This window comes from Ammodytes marinus (assembly GCF_949987685.1).
Source record: "Ammodytes marinus genome assembly, chromosome: 16".
Lineage (NCBI taxonomy): Eukaryota > Metazoa > Chordata > Actinopteri > Uranoscopiformes > Ammodytidae > Ammodytes > Ammodytes marinus.
In genome coordinates this window covers 11,352,359-11,370,356 of record NC_137220.1, presented here as the reverse complement: position 1 = coordinate 11,370,356, position 17,998 = coordinate 11,352,359, and the positions used below count along the sequence as shown (strand labels likewise).

At 42.2% G+C, this 17,998-nt stretch overlaps 1 protein-coding gene across 2 annotated transcripts in view; it reads right to left on the bottom strand.

Moving 5' to 3' along the window:
- Positions 1 to 17,869, bottom strand: part of cdk12 (cyclin dependent kinase 12) — a 30,549-nt gene extending 12,680 nt beyond the window's left edge. For both annotated transcript variants that reach the window (XR_013845263.1, XM_080043734.1), the window contains exons 1-13: positions 16,365 to 17,869; positions 15,583 to 16,006; positions 10,879 to 11,577; positions 9,065 to 9,244; positions 8,829 to 8,968; positions 8,555 to 8,725; positions 7,499 to 7,688; positions 2,847 to 2,903; positions 2,469 to 2,570; positions 1,436 to 1,513; positions 1,224 to 1,340; positions 998 to 1,129; positions 647 to 873 (exon numbers count right to left, since the gene is read on the bottom strand). Coding sequence is in view for 1 of the 2 variants with exons in the window: in XM_080043734.1 (XP_079899860.1) it covers positions 647 to 873; positions 998 to 1,129; positions 1,224 to 1,340; positions 1,436 to 1,513; positions 2,469 to 2,570; positions 2,847 to 2,903; positions 7,499 to 7,688; positions 8,555 to 8,725; positions 8,829 to 8,968; positions 9,065 to 9,244; positions 10,879 to 11,577; positions 15,583 to 16,006; positions 16,365 to 17,124 (3,277 nt within the window). In the remaining variant the exon portion in view is untranslated. The remainder of the gene's footprint in view (positions 1 to 646; positions 874 to 997; positions 1,130 to 1,223; positions 1,341 to 1,435; positions 1,514 to 2,468; positions 2,571 to 2,846; positions 2,904 to 7,498; positions 7,689 to 8,554; positions 8,726 to 8,828; positions 8,969 to 9,064; positions 9,245 to 10,878; positions 11,578 to 15,582; positions 16,007 to 16,364) is intronic.
- Positions 17,870 to 17,998: the final 129 nt, after the last annotated feature.

The window sequence follows — 17,998 nt, the reverse complement described above, 5'->3', positions numbered from 1 at the left end:
AACTCTTATCAGAGCCTGTCTGACTCTAATGTACTCTGCAGAGGTAGAATTTGACAAAAGGTCCTTCAAAGTGACAGTTGATTTTATTACATTTCACATAATGAAATGTCTGACGGTGTTGACTTACAGTTAAGTTGTCCCACCACTTAGAATCATTATAAAACATGAATGTGTGTAGAAAAACCTTTTTTATTGATATGAGAGATTATTTAGTGTTGCTTTTGATGAAAAAAAGCTCTTTATAATCATTAAAGTACATTTTTAATAGGTTTTATTGCATATGAAAGATTGAAACCTTCTCTGAGGACACACTGTTTTGGACGTTGTGAGAAGATAACAAGTGTCATATTTGATATAATAAAATTAAAGGGGATAATTGTGCTCCAGACATTCTATTCTTAATCCCTAATAACATCTACAATTTTAAATATTTTTAGTTTTAAACATAACAGCAGTTACATATGGAAGATGGCCTTTTGTCCCGGTTCTCAAGAATTACTGATATACAGTGCCTGGCCAAAAGAAAAGTCACCACCTGGATTTCACTAAGTAAAAAGGCAAGAGCCAAATAGGCAAAAAAGTGTATCAAAATGTGCTACAGCGAATATGTGCCATTTTTTGGCCTTCCCTGTGTATTTCTGATTACCTGACAACTCATGCTCTAAATTGGCCGTGGCGGGCGGTTTTCCTGGTGGAGGTGGCGGAGCGACGGCCGGGCTGCTTTGGGGTCGGCTGTTCTCTCCACTGGCGGTAACCGTCGCCGGGTCCTTACGGGGCACTTTGGGCACAGGCACTTCCTCGGGCACACCACTGTGACGCGCACGCCTTCTCTTCTTACTCCATAGCTCGTGGCAGTCCTGGTGGTGGGGGAGACTGGAGACAAACATTTTTATTTAAATAAAATACATTACAACCCTAACATACAAACCTGTAAATCACAATAAATGGAATATATCTGATAACTTTAGATGAAAGGTTAAAGCCGAGGACTACTGACTCTGGCGGCTGCATCTTGGCAGGCTCAATGTTACACAGGAAGTCACTGTGGAGAGCCTGTTCTGAGGTGCAGCGCCGTGCGGGGTCGAGGGTCAGCATTCGATCCAGCAGGTCCAGGGCGTCCGGAGGTAAACTGTGTATAAGGGGAGAGATTGTTCAACTGTAGAAACAGATGGAAGGGTTGATCCAAGCTACTTTGGGGCAGTGCAGCATGGCTAGGTACATACACGGCAAACTCCTCCCGCAGTCGCCGTCTGTACTGCTTCTTAGGTTTCATGGTGTTGAAGAGGGGAAGTTTAATGACATCAGGCCAGGCTGCAGGACAAGGACTCCCACACAGGCGACTGAGGGAAATGGCAGAGAGGGGCAAACACATGGTGATGAATGTCGCAGCAAAGATTATGACATGGGAGGTTTTTGTCAGGACATGGCCGCCTACCTGATAAGCTCCAGCTGGAGAAGCTCCTGGTTAGCCTGGAAAATGGGCTTCTTGGTAAAAAGTTCTCCCAGAATACAACTGAACCATAAAAAGAGAAAGGGTAGACTTAGCAAGAAGATGTACACTCGCAGAGATTAAACTGACTTTAGCAGTCTCAAGTGTAATCCTGTGACAGGATTGAGACTGTGACCAAGATAACAAACATGGACACAACATAAGTTATTTTCTTATTTTTTGTTTTTACATACTTCTAGAAAACAACAAACAATTTGCATAAAACGGTCTCTACTTCGCACCAGTTTAAATTTTGCAGCACAGCACACAGCTAATTTGCCTTTGGTCACCACAGTGCTTCAATAATAAAATATAAGACTCATCGTAACTGCAAACCTCAGTCTCAGTCTGTTAATATTGTTGGAAACACATTTGCTTACATTGCACTTAAAATACTTGCAATACATCTGTTGTTAATTTTCTCTAAAAATTTCCTTAAAAAATATCATGCATTTGGTATACCGTGGTACAATTCAGCATGCGGTGCATTAAGAGTTTCTCAGAGGATGCACAGTAAAAAGTGATGCACTCAGACAAAAAGCAACTTATGAATACATTTTTTTTTCAACAGACAATGCAGCTAATGGGCTTATAACTGTTCACGCGATTTGACAGTCGCAGAAGAATTTCCAATGTCGGACTGCAACCACAAGAGTATTGCTGGAGTTGTGGCGCGCGCCCGTACTCTCTTTTCAAATTCTCATTCTGTGACTGAAAACTCAGAACTAATGACTAATTATCTTCAGGTGTGAGTTAATTGTCTTTAGATGTGAGAGGGTGTCAGTCGTCAGTCTTTTAAAAGTCTGCCTGTGTAAGCCCAGCAATAGGTGCTTTTCATTTATTTACAACTCTGCATGACTCCATGAAGCCTACACTGCATGGGAAGAATTCTAGAATAAAAGAGTGCTAAGTTAAGGAGGAAATACAGTATGTGTGAAATGAACGGGTAGGTGTGCAACCAGGACAGTGTCTTACTCACCCACAGCTCCATACATCAATGGCGGGAGAATATCTCTCTTCACCCAGCAGGAGTTCAGGGGGTCGGTACCATAGTGTGATTACTTTATTAGTGTACGGCCGACTGGGGGCAAGGATAGAAAGAGGAGGTAAGACACAGTACATTCATTGAGCTTTTGAGCCCCAGGGTCCCCAAACACAAACATTTCAGCTTTTTCAAGGACAACAATCTAGTGGAGAGTGATTGTAAATTATGAAAATCCACACACATGGTGAGATTTAACTACCGTTCAAATATTTAAAAACTAATTTAATCAAAGATTTACCATTTAAATAGCAAGCGTATAATGTTCCCATACATTGCATAAGATAATAAGTAAGGGACAAAAACTTGTCTTACCTTTCTTCTGAACTGTAAAGCCGGGCCAAACCGAAGTCAGCTAGTTTGATCTGACCTCTGGAAAAAGAAAAACAGATAGTAAAATTTAAAAAAATGGAGGAGCAACTCCACCAAGCATGACACAGAACATAACTCCACTCATCTGCAAAAGTATGAGACTTGCAATGAAAATGTGTATTCTGTACTTTCAGAAGGTAAAGCTAAATCAATACGTTTTACTCAAAGTAAGGACAGGTGAGGTAACAGATGTCCAAACTCCAAGTGTTTATTTACAGTCAGTTTAGCAGCAGGGCAGTGAATGAGAACCAACTACAGTGTGGCTCTAAGTGCTCCATTCTGCAGCAATCCACAATTTCAGCAATTATATAAATTAGCATCTCCGCTATTGCAGCTCTTTAGCACAGTTTCCCTTGCATCCTTGTAGTTTTTATGGATTGGATGCAAAAGTGTACTGAGCAAACATTTAGAAGTTGCTGTCCTCCTTTCATTGCTGTTATTTTAATAGCCCAATTAAATGAGTAGCAAAGCAATGAGCTTTGCTGCTGATGCGCCTCAAAACACTTCCATTCTGACAATGAAAGTTAGCGATCTGCTGCTTTCAGTCTTGAGTTACAGTGTTTACAGACTGCAGCTCCATTTGAACCATTTGCAGGGATCTTCGCAGTGTGAATGTGGATAATGGTGCATTTTAGCTGATGAAGGCCTAAGTCAGGGTTTTCCCCAGTGTATTCCAGGCAAGGCAGCCCACCATGACTAGACGGTGTGAGGAACATGGATGTTGACGAGTGAAAAATAAACGCTTTGTCTGTTATATTGGGATACTTTAGATAGAACAGGAAATAGTAAGTTAGTAAATAAAACTTTATTTATATAGCACTTTAAAAAGATGCAGTTACAAAGTGCTTAACAGACACAACAAATACATCCGAACAAAATAATTGAAAATAAACAAAAATGGCAATACAAAAACACAGAGGCATAACCCTTTACATGAAGGCTTGAGTATGAATGTAGGCCTTTAAAAAGACCCTTAAAAAACAGTCGAAAGTTTCAGCAGACCAGATAAGGGAGATAGTTCCAAAAGGTTGGGCCTAAAATGGAAGTTAAAGTAGTTACGTCACATGGCAACTAAACTAATCTGGATCAACACCTGACACAGCAGAAAAGTCAGGGTTCAACAATAACAAAATCCCCAACTGGCCTGCTTGGCCAGTAGATTAGCGTTTAACTAGTCCCTTGTATATGTCCACTGGCATGGCAGCCAAAAATATAAACCTTTTCTAAATGTTGGTGATTGAATATATGTACAATATTGAAATCCCTTTAGAATTGGTTGGTTTCTGTTTTTTATACAACACCTAGAGTCATTTACACTCACCATGTGTATTATAGTGAACCACGATGTATTCAACACAAAAGCACAATGCAATCGGGCCCAGAAAAGTTTCAGTAAGTTTACAGAAGTGTCACACTGCTACATATTTCAAATCTGTAAAAGAAAATTATAATATCTATTTCCCTTGAAAGCCAAGAAAGTACCGTAATTTTCGGACTATGAGCCGCAACATTTTTCGACCCTGTTATGACACAGCACAGTATATGTTCTGTAGCTACTAGGGATGAGCGTTAGTAATCGAGTACTCCTCATTTCAAATGAACTCGATTGGTGGATGAGGAAAATCTTTTTTTTTTTTTTTTTTTGAGTCTGTAGCCTTTAGGCTGGCGGGCCGCCCCTATTTTAAAATGTTATATACGTGTACAAAACGGATAAAATAAAGTTTAACAAAATTAAATATTTTGATGCAAGTGCAATAAACTGAGCTTTGTGTCAAACAGCAACTGCAAATAACTGCAATTATTTCAAAGCAGATGATAAAGTTACGTTTATAAAAAGGGGAGATGACACCTGTTACTCTCAGTTAGTAATGAGTAGACTCCAGGTGAGCATGCAAGGTGCTCTCCGCTTGGAAAGAAAAGTAAAGAAGAAGCAAGGCTTACTTCAGGCACATTCGGTCCAAGCCAACAACAGTTAAGAAGCCTTCAATAGGGAATATGGGGATAAGATTCAAAAACCGACCGGTGTAACGTTCCGTTAATGAGGAATTAGTCGCGGTAATTATTCACGGACACGGAGTGAGCATTACGCGGTTGGATAACCAACTATCTGCTTTGGTGAGTTATTTATATGTATTTAAATTGTAGGACAATAATTTTATATTATTTGCTGCCCTTCTTATTTTAAATGGTGACTTAGGCTATTTTTTTTTTGTTACAACTACAGGCCATGCTTTTTTTTCTCCGCACCGCAGACCTACTCGATCGGCATAAATTGTGGCCCGTCTATTTAATTACTTTCAGTGAGGAAAATGTGTTTTAAACTTGTGGAAAAAAATCCTTAATATTATATGGCAACTGTGACTGTTTGACATAAGCATTGAGCGCTTTATTGCGGTCAACCGTTGTTCTGCAGAAAGATGCGTTGCATTCTAAAAATAGAAAAAAGTTGAATGAGGAATCGATTGATCCTCGAGGAATGCAAACGATCACACGAGTAGCGAAAACACTCGTGCCCATCCCTAGTAGCTACTATTGAACTAAATGATAACACTTGAATACGTTATACAAATATGCAACTTGTTTGTTGAAATGTTAATAAATGGGAGCTTCCTCAAGCAGCCATCTCTTTCCCGACAATCCCCTCTGTGCACGAACTCTTACATATGGTAATTAAACATTATAACACCTGCGGCTTATAGTCCAGTGCGGCTTATAGTGCGGAAGATATGATAGACTCCTAATACCATTTATTTAGTATATAGCAATCGTACAATCAAAAATGCAATATTAGTAATGCAATCGCATTATTTCTAGGGCTGTCCTGAATATTATTTTACAGGCTTCGAATAGTTGTTGGTTTTTCAGAGCGAGTATACGAATACTCGTTCTAAAAAAATACAGCATCAAAAACAACATTAATAATCCCAATGTACTCCCTGAAACCGAGTGTGTGGCACGAAACAGTAAGCTGCGTAGTTTGTCGCTTATTTAATAACTTTTGAACGGTAAGTATATTGGAGGTGACGTCCTTACTTTTCCCTGTGGAAGCAAACAGCTGTGTTGTGCAAAATCAGCTGTCCTCTGTGCCATTGTAACCCTTACAGGAGCTTTCCAATTCATCCCTGAACATGCATCTTTTCGGGGACTTATATATCCATTAGAGCTGCAACGATTAATCGACAAATCGATTATTAAAATAATCGCCAACTATTTTGATAATCGATTAATCGTTTCGAGTAATTTAATAAAACATTTCAAAATTCTCTGCTTTCAGCTTCTCAAATGTGAATATTTTCTGGTTTCACAAATCCTATTATGACAGTAAACTGACATATCTGTGTGTTTTGGACATAATACATTTGAGGACGTCAACATTGGCTTTAGAAAATTTATCAACATTTTCTGACATTTTACGGACCAAAACACTAATCGATTAATCGAGAAAATAATCGACAGATTAATCGATTATCCAAATAATCGTTAGTTGCAGCCCTAAAATCCATACAAAATCCTATATTGATAGTCCATATTATATCCATTACTGACTAGCATTCCCATGATGCAAGCCATGCAGTAACCGTTGATGGGCAATAGCAGTGCTACATTAGCCTGGCACCGCCCAACAACATACTTCAACTCAACTTTTAATTTCCCTTCAGTAGTCAGTCTGGGTGTGCGGCATATTAGTGGGTTTTCTCCAGCCAGATTTCTGCCGGTCCAATCAGCGAACAGAAGGAGTGGCTCAGAAGCCGACGCATGACATACGTCACGACCAAACATTATGTGATTGGTTGGCAGATCCAGAGTGAGACTGGGCAGATCTAATAGTTTTTAACTTCAACAGACACCCGTCTTCAAGTGAGTTAACGTTTGTCAATTGAGCGATTCCAGACCTTCTGTACAAATGAAATGAAGTACGACGGTCTGGTAGGACCAGGCAAGCGCTACATAGCAAACGTACAGAAACAGCTAAGCTAACATTTTGCCAAGCATTACTTTTCCTTACGAGATCGCGCCAATGCTGTGTTATAGAGTTAAGGAGAACAAATTATCTATTCTTCCTCCATCTCTCTCTCTCTACTGTGCTTGGTGTCGCTTATAGTTTGCCCCTGGTAACTTCACGTAGCCTACAGCTGGTATCACACCGGTTGCGCTTTATAAGGTGAGCGGCAAACTAGGTCAAAGTTCAAATCATTTAAAAATGTATTTTAAATTCAGTTACTGTATTTTAATTTCAATTTGTGTTTTACAATTGTTGGATATATAAATTGTATATCTAATCTGAGTATTATTAAATTGTTGACTAAATATATTACAGTTTAAGTTACTTTGTGCAAAAAAATAAAAATAATCTTAGATAAAATATAAACAAATATTGCAAACACTGAATTGATCTTTAAATACTAACTTACAAACAAGTATTCAAATAATTCCTGCCAGCCCTAATAATTTCACCAAATCGTGCAGCAAAATTTGTACCATGTCCATGCCTAACAAAACTTCTGGGGGAAACCCTGAATGTACTATTTCAAATGAAGCCTAACTACCCATCTACATTAAGGACACTACAATATGTCAATTTTTTGGTTTCTTACCTGTTGTTGAGCAGTATGTTGGAGCATTTGATGTCTCTGTGAAGGAAGTTTCTCTTATGGCAGTAGTCCAGACCCTCCATCAGCTGGCGCATGAAGCTGCGGATGTGTTCTTGGGTGAACTGGCACAGGCCTGACTCCAGCAGGCCCATCAGGTCGTGGTCCATGTACTCAAACACCAAGTAGAAAGCACCTAAAAACACAGAAAATGCTTTTTTTTTTTTAAGAAATCAGATATGTACAAGGCGGTTGCTATGTTCTTAAGACCAGCTCAGACAGTTAGACCTAGAATACTTTACTGAGTCTCTATGATGTACCGGTACATGTTTCAGACTTAAAAGTTTAAATGATCACTATGGCACACTGGCAGAAAGCTCCAACAGCAATGCTCTCTGTGAGATAAAACTTTAAAAGGGTTGCTAAACTCAATAAATCACTGCACCAACAGCCATTTCATCTGCTGCCAAGTAACCATTTGGTTTGGTGCTTTACCGGACTTATATTATAACATGTGTATTCAGAGTGAGATGAATATGAAAAGCGTTCCCATCTTTACTTAAATAAATTAGTGAGAAAGGTTTAACTACTGCTTTAAATCTCTCTCCCATTTTCTGATGGTGCCAAACTTGTGTTTACATTGGTAATTATTGTAATTAATTGGGGTAAAACTATTATTTTCCTGGCAAAGTTACATCAAACTTAGTTATGCACAATATACCCCTTTCAGGGGTGTGTATGTATAACTCTCAGATAGCTCCATGCATATTTAAAAACAAGGTCTACAAACCGTTACACTGATTTAAGGTTATCCGATAGGATTCATCTAAAATGTCAAAGGATATTTTTAACTGAATGCATTTAAATGTGAGTTTTACTGACAGCATCTTAATTGGACAAAAAAACATATATCCTCAGTTGTATTACAAGTATAGGGTTACAACCAATGAACAAGTACTAAACGCCTGAAAGTGTCAGATAGCAATGGAGTTTTCTACTCCAAAGGCGTACTGTTATTCTCCCATATAACCAGCCCTAGCAGATCATTTAAAACCCTCTTACCTCTGTCCTTTTTAAAATCAAGTGCATCCTGTTTGTCAGTGACAATCTCCTTCATGTTGACAACACTGCGGTGTTTGAGTTGCCGTAGGATCTTGATCTCTCTTATGGCTGTGATGGGGAAACCCTCCTTTTCATTGTCCAAACGCACTTTCTTCAGAGCCACCAGTTCACCTGCCATGTTAGCAAGAATATTTAGAGAACCAGTCTAAGCGTACTCTTCTTCTTTTAACACAAAACACATGTAAATAATACATTGGGGGTAATATTCCCTTACCAGTGTCTTTGTCCTTAGCCTTGTACACTTGGCCGTAGGTGCCTTCACCTATGATGCTGATTATATCATATTTATCTACACAGCGTTTGCCCCAGTCACTCTCGGTGTGTTTGCGCTCACCATATCGCGGGCAGCAAATCCTGTGAATAATAAAAAAAGATGAAAAACAGATTAGATTGACTGTGGGATTAAGAAAAGGAAGATTTAAAGCAGTTGAGTAATAGATAGGAACGGACTTTGGTCTCTTCTTAAGGGATGTCTGTGTTTGCGTTGGAGCCTGGCAGATGGGGGATTGTGGGGGTGAAGAGTCCCCTCCGGTGAGGGTGGGCGGTAAAGGCAGGTCGATGAGTGATGGCCGGCTGCGGACTTCCTTCTCCTTCCTATTATGCCTCTGTGGTGGGGTGGACTTCTTTGGACTGACGGTGCAAAATACACAAAAAAAGTGCAAATGATTAAAGAGACAAAGCAGAAGCAGGTATTAGATATGTACTTAAAAAAGCAGTACGCATTGATTGTTTATCCAAGATCTCCATAGTTTGGCCCTGCACGCTGCTTGTTGTAAAAGTTACAAGGTGCCTCTCACGCTCCTTTTAGTAATATTATCGACTGAAGGTTAGTTAATGTCAGTGTTTCCCCCAGCGCTGTATGGCTAAGGTGGTCGCCTTAACAACACCACCCCATGAGAGTGATGGCCCTGGCAAGTTTAAGTAAGTTTACAGAAGTGCCACACTGTTACTGTCTTTGACCTTTGGAGAAATGCATTTAGTAATTTTAAGGGGAAACACATTGTATTTATTATTTAAACTACTGTATATTGAGCTATTTGTAAAACAGCATGCTAGTGTAGACCTACAAGATTTCTTTTCTACATTTTCAATGCTGCTTTATTTTTATGTTTTAAATTGGGAAATACATTTTCTAAAACAAACAATAACCTCTGTATTTACCTGCACTTAGCAAACAAAAGTGCACAACTGTAAGGTCAGTTTTGTATTCAAATAAACAGTTGTTTATTTCTTAAGTGCGTATTGGCATCTTTGAGCAAAATACCCCCCAAATTTCTCGCCGCGGCGCGTTGCACCACGCCTTCTGTAGAGCTGAGCAGTGACCATCTTGACTAAGACATTTCCTGGGGGAAACACTGAATGTACAGTAAGTCCAAATGAGAAGTTGTGGCATTTATAGAATGAAAGTAAACTGACAATTACTTCTATTTGGGAAAGTCTGTCATGCTATTATCATCCTGGTGTTAAGAGTTAATTGAACCACATTTCAAACTGACTATGACGTGTGTAGCAGAATAATAGAGGGAGGGTGGTTAAATGCCGGCTACCAAATATTTCCCTGCAGATTTAGAAAATTGAGGATGTCACTTTGATACAGATGTGTCCCATTTTGTTTTATTGTAATATGTAAATGGCCATAATTTATTAAAAATATTAAGTATGAAGTTATCATATCTAACGGGATGTCTTGTAACGTCTTACTCTTCCTTGACATGAATGATGATTAATTGATAACAACAAAAGCACAAGTTGATTACTTAAGGTGGAGTAAGTGATGCAGGAGAATGCTTGTAGGCAAAATCACTTTGTAAAAATCGATAAATATCTCCTCACGATCTCTTACATGTACGTACTGTGGGTGTGTGTGTGTGTGCGCGCTGAACAAAATCTTGTGTTAAAACACAGACTAGGCTCTGTAAATGGGCATGTTGCTTGCTGCAGTGGGCCCACTTTATTAACAAACGTTTTATTAAAATACCAGTTTACAGAGCCTAGGCTGTGTTTCAAAACCAGAATTTTTTTCAGCGCACACAGTAGGGACAGGTAGGAGATCGTGAAGCGATATTCACCAATTTTGACAAAGTGATTTCGACAACAAGGGATCTCCATAATCGCTGACCTGATCGCGGATCCCCTTTTAAATTGTGTATTTTAGAAAGATATACGAGGGTTGAATGTGACTTTCACTATGTACAAGAGAGCACCATGCATTGACACTAGTGTGTAGAGTAACATATAGTGTATGTGTGTATCCCAGTCCTCACCTGCCCTGTGCGTTCCCCAGCAGTGCGGGTGGTAAAGGCAGGGGCGGCAGAGTCGACGTCTTGTGGAGCGGGGTCTGTCGGACGGGGCTGCGTGTGGGGAGCAGCCCTGGCGATTTGGCCTGCGGTGTGGTGGAGGGTGTGGGCGGTTGAACAGTTGTTTCAGTCTGAGGTTGTGGCTGTGGTGGGACCGGTGCGGGCTGAGCCAGTGGCGCGGGGGGAGAGGTCTGAGGAGGAGGTGCAGGGGAGGGGGTGGAAGAGGAAGATTGAGGTACAGTCACCAGATCTTCACTACTGGGGGTACTATCTTGGGGTAAGAGCGCAGGCGGTGGGGGTACAGCTTCCGTCACTGGCGCCGTATCTCTTTCTGGCTGTGGAGCTTCGGCTTTAGTGGGCCGAGAGGCGGACGAGGAGCCGACAGGTTTACGTGCTGCTGTCGGGGGAACGGGGGAAGCAGCGCCGCTGGCCCGAGCAGCCGCCTCAGCAGCCTGCCGCTCCTTCTTCCTGCGGGTCAGCTCGGCTCCCAGGCTGGAGGTAAGAGGCAGGCGGGCAGAGGGGCTGGACGGTCTACCGCCATGAGAGCTGCTGCTGCCCCCCACTCCGGCAGAGGAGGTGTGCCTCTTGCTGCCACGGGACCGAGAGGAGGACCGACGGGAAGATGAGTAGTGAAGAGGGGAGCGACTCCTGGAGCGACCAGAGCGTCTAAAATAAAAAAACAAAATACATTGGTTTTAAAGTCATGAACATTTTCCCCATTCTATTGCTGCAACCGAGAGTCAGAATAGTGGAAAACATGTATGTTGCTTACAAGAAAAGTTTTAAAAAAGGGAACAGAATGAGTAGTAAGGTAAACCACCTCTTCCAGCACAAAAAGAAAATGGTTTGGGCCATTTGATTTGGAAGGGAACAGAAGTTATATCAAATAAGTCAACCGTGAACCAACTGTTGCTCTCAAAAAACCAAAGGATAGATTGGATCAAAAACTTTGAGGGACATTTATGTTATCTTGAATACATTTCCAGACGTTGTAAGACTCTGTTATTCTGCTAGTACAACTACCGGTTATCGGTTCGCTGTTCAGTTACATTTGAACTCTCAGTGTAACTTAATTTATTCAAACTAAAGTGAAACTGGAAATGATGACTGCAAATATGAACATGGAAACACTATCTTTCTTCCACGAGATGCCATCATTTTAAATTGCTTTAAAAACAGAAATGTGGCTTGCTCCACTCTTCAACTCAAAAGTAATCATCAATGTAAAAACCTTGGATCAAATGAAAGGCACAGACCAGGAAGGTTGTGTACTTATCTCCTCCTCAGGCAAAGCTAAGGGTTTGATGACATTTTCCACTCCAAGGTAAAATGGCTGAAAGTAAAGCAAGCTTTCGCCTATCTGTCTTGACCCTGTAACTGAATTGCCCTCAGGTTTTTATCAATATTCTGTAGAGGAAAGTTCAACATGGAGAACATTCACAACCCAAACCTACAGCGATTTCTCTTCAAAGAGTCAAATATTTTTCAAGCGCAACAAGTCTGCCTTACTTTACGGCGCCATCTATACGTTGCCCAAGTACATTTTTTACCCCTAACGTCTAGTTTGTTTGACCAGTGCCAGTGCTCCGTTCCGTACTCAAGCAAGTACACTTCCTCGGCCCTGGCACAGTTGAGAGAGTTGTGCTTGGGCACGGTACAGATGCTGATCCTGACGTCAATTCATGTGAGACCGATCCCCGCAACATCTATAGCCCCTTTTACATAGCCAGTGAAAGCCGGGAATATTCCGGAATTTCAGCCCTCCGCCCTGCTGTATAAATGCGACCGTTGCGGAACGAGGGAAGAAAGGTGCGAGAGATTGTTCCGGGAATTTTACTACCTCGGGGGGTAGTAAGATTGCCGACACAATCAGTTCCGCCTCTCTGTATAAATGCGGCCAGCTTGTTGTTGCGGAACCGGGGGGCGTTTGACGTTCCATAGCCTACGTTCTAAACATGCGACCATGTTAGCAGTTGAAGGACGTGTGTTTAACATTAATCACGGCGGCCTGATGTCCCGTAAAAATCACCAAATAAAAAGGAATGGCGTATAATCTAGCTGGTCATAAAGTCCGCTGCTCAATCCAAACCCCCGCGCTTCATTTTGCAGAGTGTATGAGTCTATTTCTGCCCAGGGGAAGTTGTAGGCTACAATGGGAAAGCTAGGCTGCGACCGGATCGCCGCCGCTATTATTATCCTAAGTATGAGCGTATATCCACACTTTATTTCTGCCTACAGTAACGTGACTTCACAAACTGTGTGTATGTGTATGTCTGATTGGCAGATCTCTGCCCTCACAAAGAGACTCGCTCACAGCCAACCTATCACACACACACACACACACACACACACACACACACACACACACACGTGAAGCAGATTGATTTTGTCAGTTTGGTTAACAGTCCCAGTGATGTTGGACTCAGCGCCTAGCGAGATCAATTACTGAGATTACTGCAAGCTCCAGCACTTCTGCTCTCAATTCACCGGCCAGTGTTGTTGTTGTAAAGCAGCTGACCGGCGCGGCGCTAAATGTTTACGTCACACCCGACGCTGTTTACAAGCACCTCTTTCATTCCGGAACGCTGTGTAAAAGGGGCTACTGATGCGCCAGCAGGCCGGCGTTGCTAGGTTCTGTGTAAATAACACAGAAGCAAGCAAAGCCGGCATATTGGAGTGATGTTGTTCCGTCAATATGCCGCAATCTCTGTGTAAAAGGGGCTTATGTGTGCAACAGACATTTCCAAAAAGAGTTGCTGTAGTGGTTAGTGTTGGTCTGACGAGGAGGTGGAATTTTTGCTGCAAATTTGACCAGATAAAAATATTCAAAAACAATCTCATACAAATACACTCCAAATCCCATTTATTAAGATGTGGTCACGTATTAGCAAGAAGCAATCATGCCTAGGCCTAGATCTATTGAAGCACTGTGAATGCAGGCCAGTGGGGGCGGAAGGAGGTGGGGGACATTCACGCTCAAGCGCAGTACGGATAAACCAGGCAAAGTTTGAGTGCGCCCTCAAACTCACAATGCAGCTTTGTCATGTTTCTTTAATTTAATATTCCAATAAATAGTGACATGGGTCGACCATAGATAGTATATAAAATGGATGTAGCATCCGGGCTGACCTCAGTTATTCACACGGCATCCCGTTCTCCTGGCTTATGTCGCCATCTTGTGAGATTTTTACTCTGCCTCACGTTGGGGGGAGGGACATACGCCCATCTAGCTGACGTATACCTCCGAGGCAAAGTGAGGGACAACGGGCGGAGAGCTGTCACTCAAGAGATCGCGCCACTACATTTTAACCTCCAAAATAATAAAAACTAGCCTGCTAGAAAAAAATTCACCCCCCTCAGTGTTGTCAAGGAAATATGACCTAAACATACAGACTAGAATGTTTTTTTGGACAAGGCCGTAAATAGTTTAAATAAGACTGTGAAAACGGTCTGTTTAAAAAGTGAGTCAAAGAAAAATTGCTCAGTCTTGGTACCACGTCATCATGGCCACTAGGGCTGGCCTGAATTATTCGAATATCCGAGTATTCGTTTGTTAAATTAGTATTCGGAGCTCAATTCAGTATTTGGAATATTATTATTTAAAAAAAATAATAATAATTTTACATTTATTTTTGCAAAGGTAGCTCAAACTGCAGTATATTTTCTCAGCAAATAATATTTGGATACACAAGTTGTAAAACAATTGTAAAATACAAATTAGACGTTCATTTAAAATATATTATCAACCGCTGCCCTTTCAAAGTGCAACCGGTGATATCAGCTGTAGTAGGCTACATGATGTTGCCAGAGTGAGGCAAACTAAAAGCGGCACCAAGCGCAGGAGGGAGAGATGGAGGAAGAATAGATTGTGTTCCTAATAACTCAATAGGCTACCACAACATTAGCGCGATTTCGGAAGGAAAGGTAATGCTTGGCGTAATGCTAACGTTAGCTTAGCTCAGCTGTTTGTTTACATTCAGCGCTTCTATTGCCAATCATCAACCGTGACTTGCTTGGGAATGGGAATAGGCAGTCAATAATAGATATAATATGGACACAATCAATATTGGATATTTGTATGGATTTATAAATCACCAAAAAGATGCACGTTCCTGGATGAATTGATAAGCTCCTGTACGGGTTACGATGGCGCAGAGGACAGCTGATTTGGAACGGAACAACAGCTGTTCGCCTCTATGGGAAAAAGTAAGGAACTCCGACTTTACTACCGTTCGAAAGTTATTAAAGCATCAACAAACTACGCAGCTTGCTGTCTCGGCTCACACACTCGGTTTCAGTGAGTACATTGGCATTATTAATGTTGGTTTGATGGTGTGTTTTTCTGGAACGAATATCCGAATAGTCGCTCGGAAAAACCAACAAATATTCGAAGCCTGAAAAATGGCATTCGGGTCAGCCCTAATGGCCACCGGAAGGTACTGCAATGTTTGTCAATTCCTTATTGGATGCTGGTAGAACTCGCTTTGGTTGGGGCTTAGGATCAACACAGCAAAAAATGGCTTACTGTGTAAATTGTTCCATGAAAAACACCCAATCACCCGTGATATTCTATTCCCCAATAAACACGTGATGAGTTGGGGGGCAAGCTTCTTTTTTTCAAACTTTACTTAGCATGTTCTCTTAAGGTGTTGGTCTACAGCACGTACTCACCGAGACATGGGGCTGGTGCTGGACGACCTGCGGGTACCGTAGGGGCTGTTGGAGCGTCTCCTTGAGTAAGGGCTGCTGTCCCGCTCATAGCTGGAGGACCTGTGTCTGCTGCCGTACGGGCTTTCTGATCTCTGCCTGCTGCGGCGAGACATGTCCCCATACGGACTGGGGGACTGCTGTGCCGCCCTCCGCCTGGAGTAGCCGTCATCCCCCTGCTGCCCGTACCCGCTGCCCTGTGGACTCTCACTGCCAGGCCCTCTTCTGGGACTGGGCGAAAGAGCAGAGCTAGTGCCTTTCCTACGAGGGCTTCCTCTACTCGAAGACTTTCCTTTGGGGCTTTGCTTGTGGCTCTTGGAAGACTTTCGATGGGTCCTGTCCGCTCTGTTCTTCTGGGTGGAGCCTCGGCTGCTGCCCTCACCTCGGCCTTAAAATCAAATCAGACTTCATTTATGGAGAACTTTCCATACACAGTGAAGGCAACACAAAGTGATTCACAGAAATACAATTATTAAGAAAAAGACAATACCAACCCTTCCCCCAATCCACAGATAGAGCAACAAATTACTAACAGAAATTAAATAAAAAAACATAAAAACTGACTGAATAAAACAAGAAGTAAGTTAAGTTAAGTTAAGGTTGGAATTATGAGAATTGTAATGAGTAAAATAAATAGTGCAGAAAAAAATAAAATAATTAAGAATAGTAAAATATAAATAAAGGTATAAGCAGCAACTAAGCCATATTAATAAATTAAATTGTTTTTTTTAAATATAATTAGGTACCTTCTTTCCGTTGTTGCCTCTCTTTCCGAGACTTCCCTGACCGACTGCTTTCCTTGCTTCGAGATGAAGATGCAGAGGAAGTAGTGCTACCTACACTGGCAACAGGCTGGACCTGAGCGGCAGCGAGCATCAGCTCCGCACGTTTGGAGTCAGCCTCCAGCTGGGCCTGGCGTTTGGATGATGAGGGGCCTGATGTGGCAGCCTTCTCCTTGATCTTTCCAGCAACACTAGCTTTCTCGCGGTCTTTGATGTTCTTCTTCTTGGGTCCATGTTCTCCATTCCCGGAGTCTCTAACTTTGTTGGGGTCCTTGGTCTTTTTTCGGGAGTGTTTTTGCGCCCTGTTCTCCCTAACCTCACCCTCTCTGTCGGCGTCATCTCTCCCGTAGTCCGGTGAGGGCTCCAGCCGGTCTGCACCCCCCCTCTCGGAGGGCCTGGAGGACGGTGGGTCGGAGAAAGTGTCCGAGTCGGAGCTGATGTCGTCGTACTCCACCAGAGGCTTCACCGTGTTGACACCAGGTGGCGCAGTGTCGCCGAGGGTAAAATATTCGGATCCCGGTGCGGCCAAAGATTCACGGTTATGTTTGGTTGATTTATGTCTCTTGCGTTTAGCAGAGGAAGAGGACATTGGGGGTTTTAACTGCACCGCCACCTTGCCGTCTTTGCTAGGTTTGTTTGCGGCAGAGGTATGAGTCGGGGCCTGGGTCTGGTTGCTAGATTCCGGCTTCCTCTTGGTCCCATGGTGTCGGTCGGACCCAGGCATCCCTCACGCCGCCGTCGGTACCTCTCCTGCGACTGTGCCTCGTTGGTCCGGGCAATTCATTCACAGGAAAACAGTAGCTACTCCAAATGCCAAAACAAGTGTTTCTAAGCAGAAACGGGACAAGAAAATACACAAATTAAACAGACCAGGCCGCTCACGTCCAGTCCTCCTCGACACCAATTCATTCCGTAGATATCGCCAACAAAGTTCGTCAAAGCAGGAAAATACCAATGATGTTATCCAGTGCTGTAAAGTATCTACTTTGAATAATTAAGTCAATGAAACAGATCCCAACCAAGCATCAGAGCATTGTAGTTTCGCCTCGGTCTCAAAGTAGCTAGCACCGTTAGCTAACGCTCAGCGGCTAGCGAGCTGTCTCGTGAAAAAGAAAAAAAGTCCCTTTGTTAAAGGTGTCCTTGTCCGGTGCCAAGTATAAAGGTGTTTTTATTCCATAGAATTACGGTCTTAGTATTCAGAAACAAGCAGAGGCCTTCATTAAAAGCCGCTCTGGTTTCTCGAACAAAATGAAAACTTGACCCGGTTGGTACTGTTTACATGTTCCCTTTAATGTAAGTTTAATCCCCTTTAAATTCAATATTGATTAGAAATCATAATATTTTCGTGTGCAGTAGATGTTCCAGTTTATTATCAATGGCTCTGGGAATCAACCAGGCCTATATTTAGGGCGATGCTAGTGGATTTAATATCATCCACAGCCCTATCTCAAGGAGACTACAAACGCCATTGTGGCTCCTGTGACTAGCAACTTCTGCGCACAGCGAAATGAACCGGAAACCAGGACGCTGTCAATCTAGAACGTATCTTAGCAACGACCTATCACAAAGAAACGTCCGCCCACTGAGCTCGCACCAGC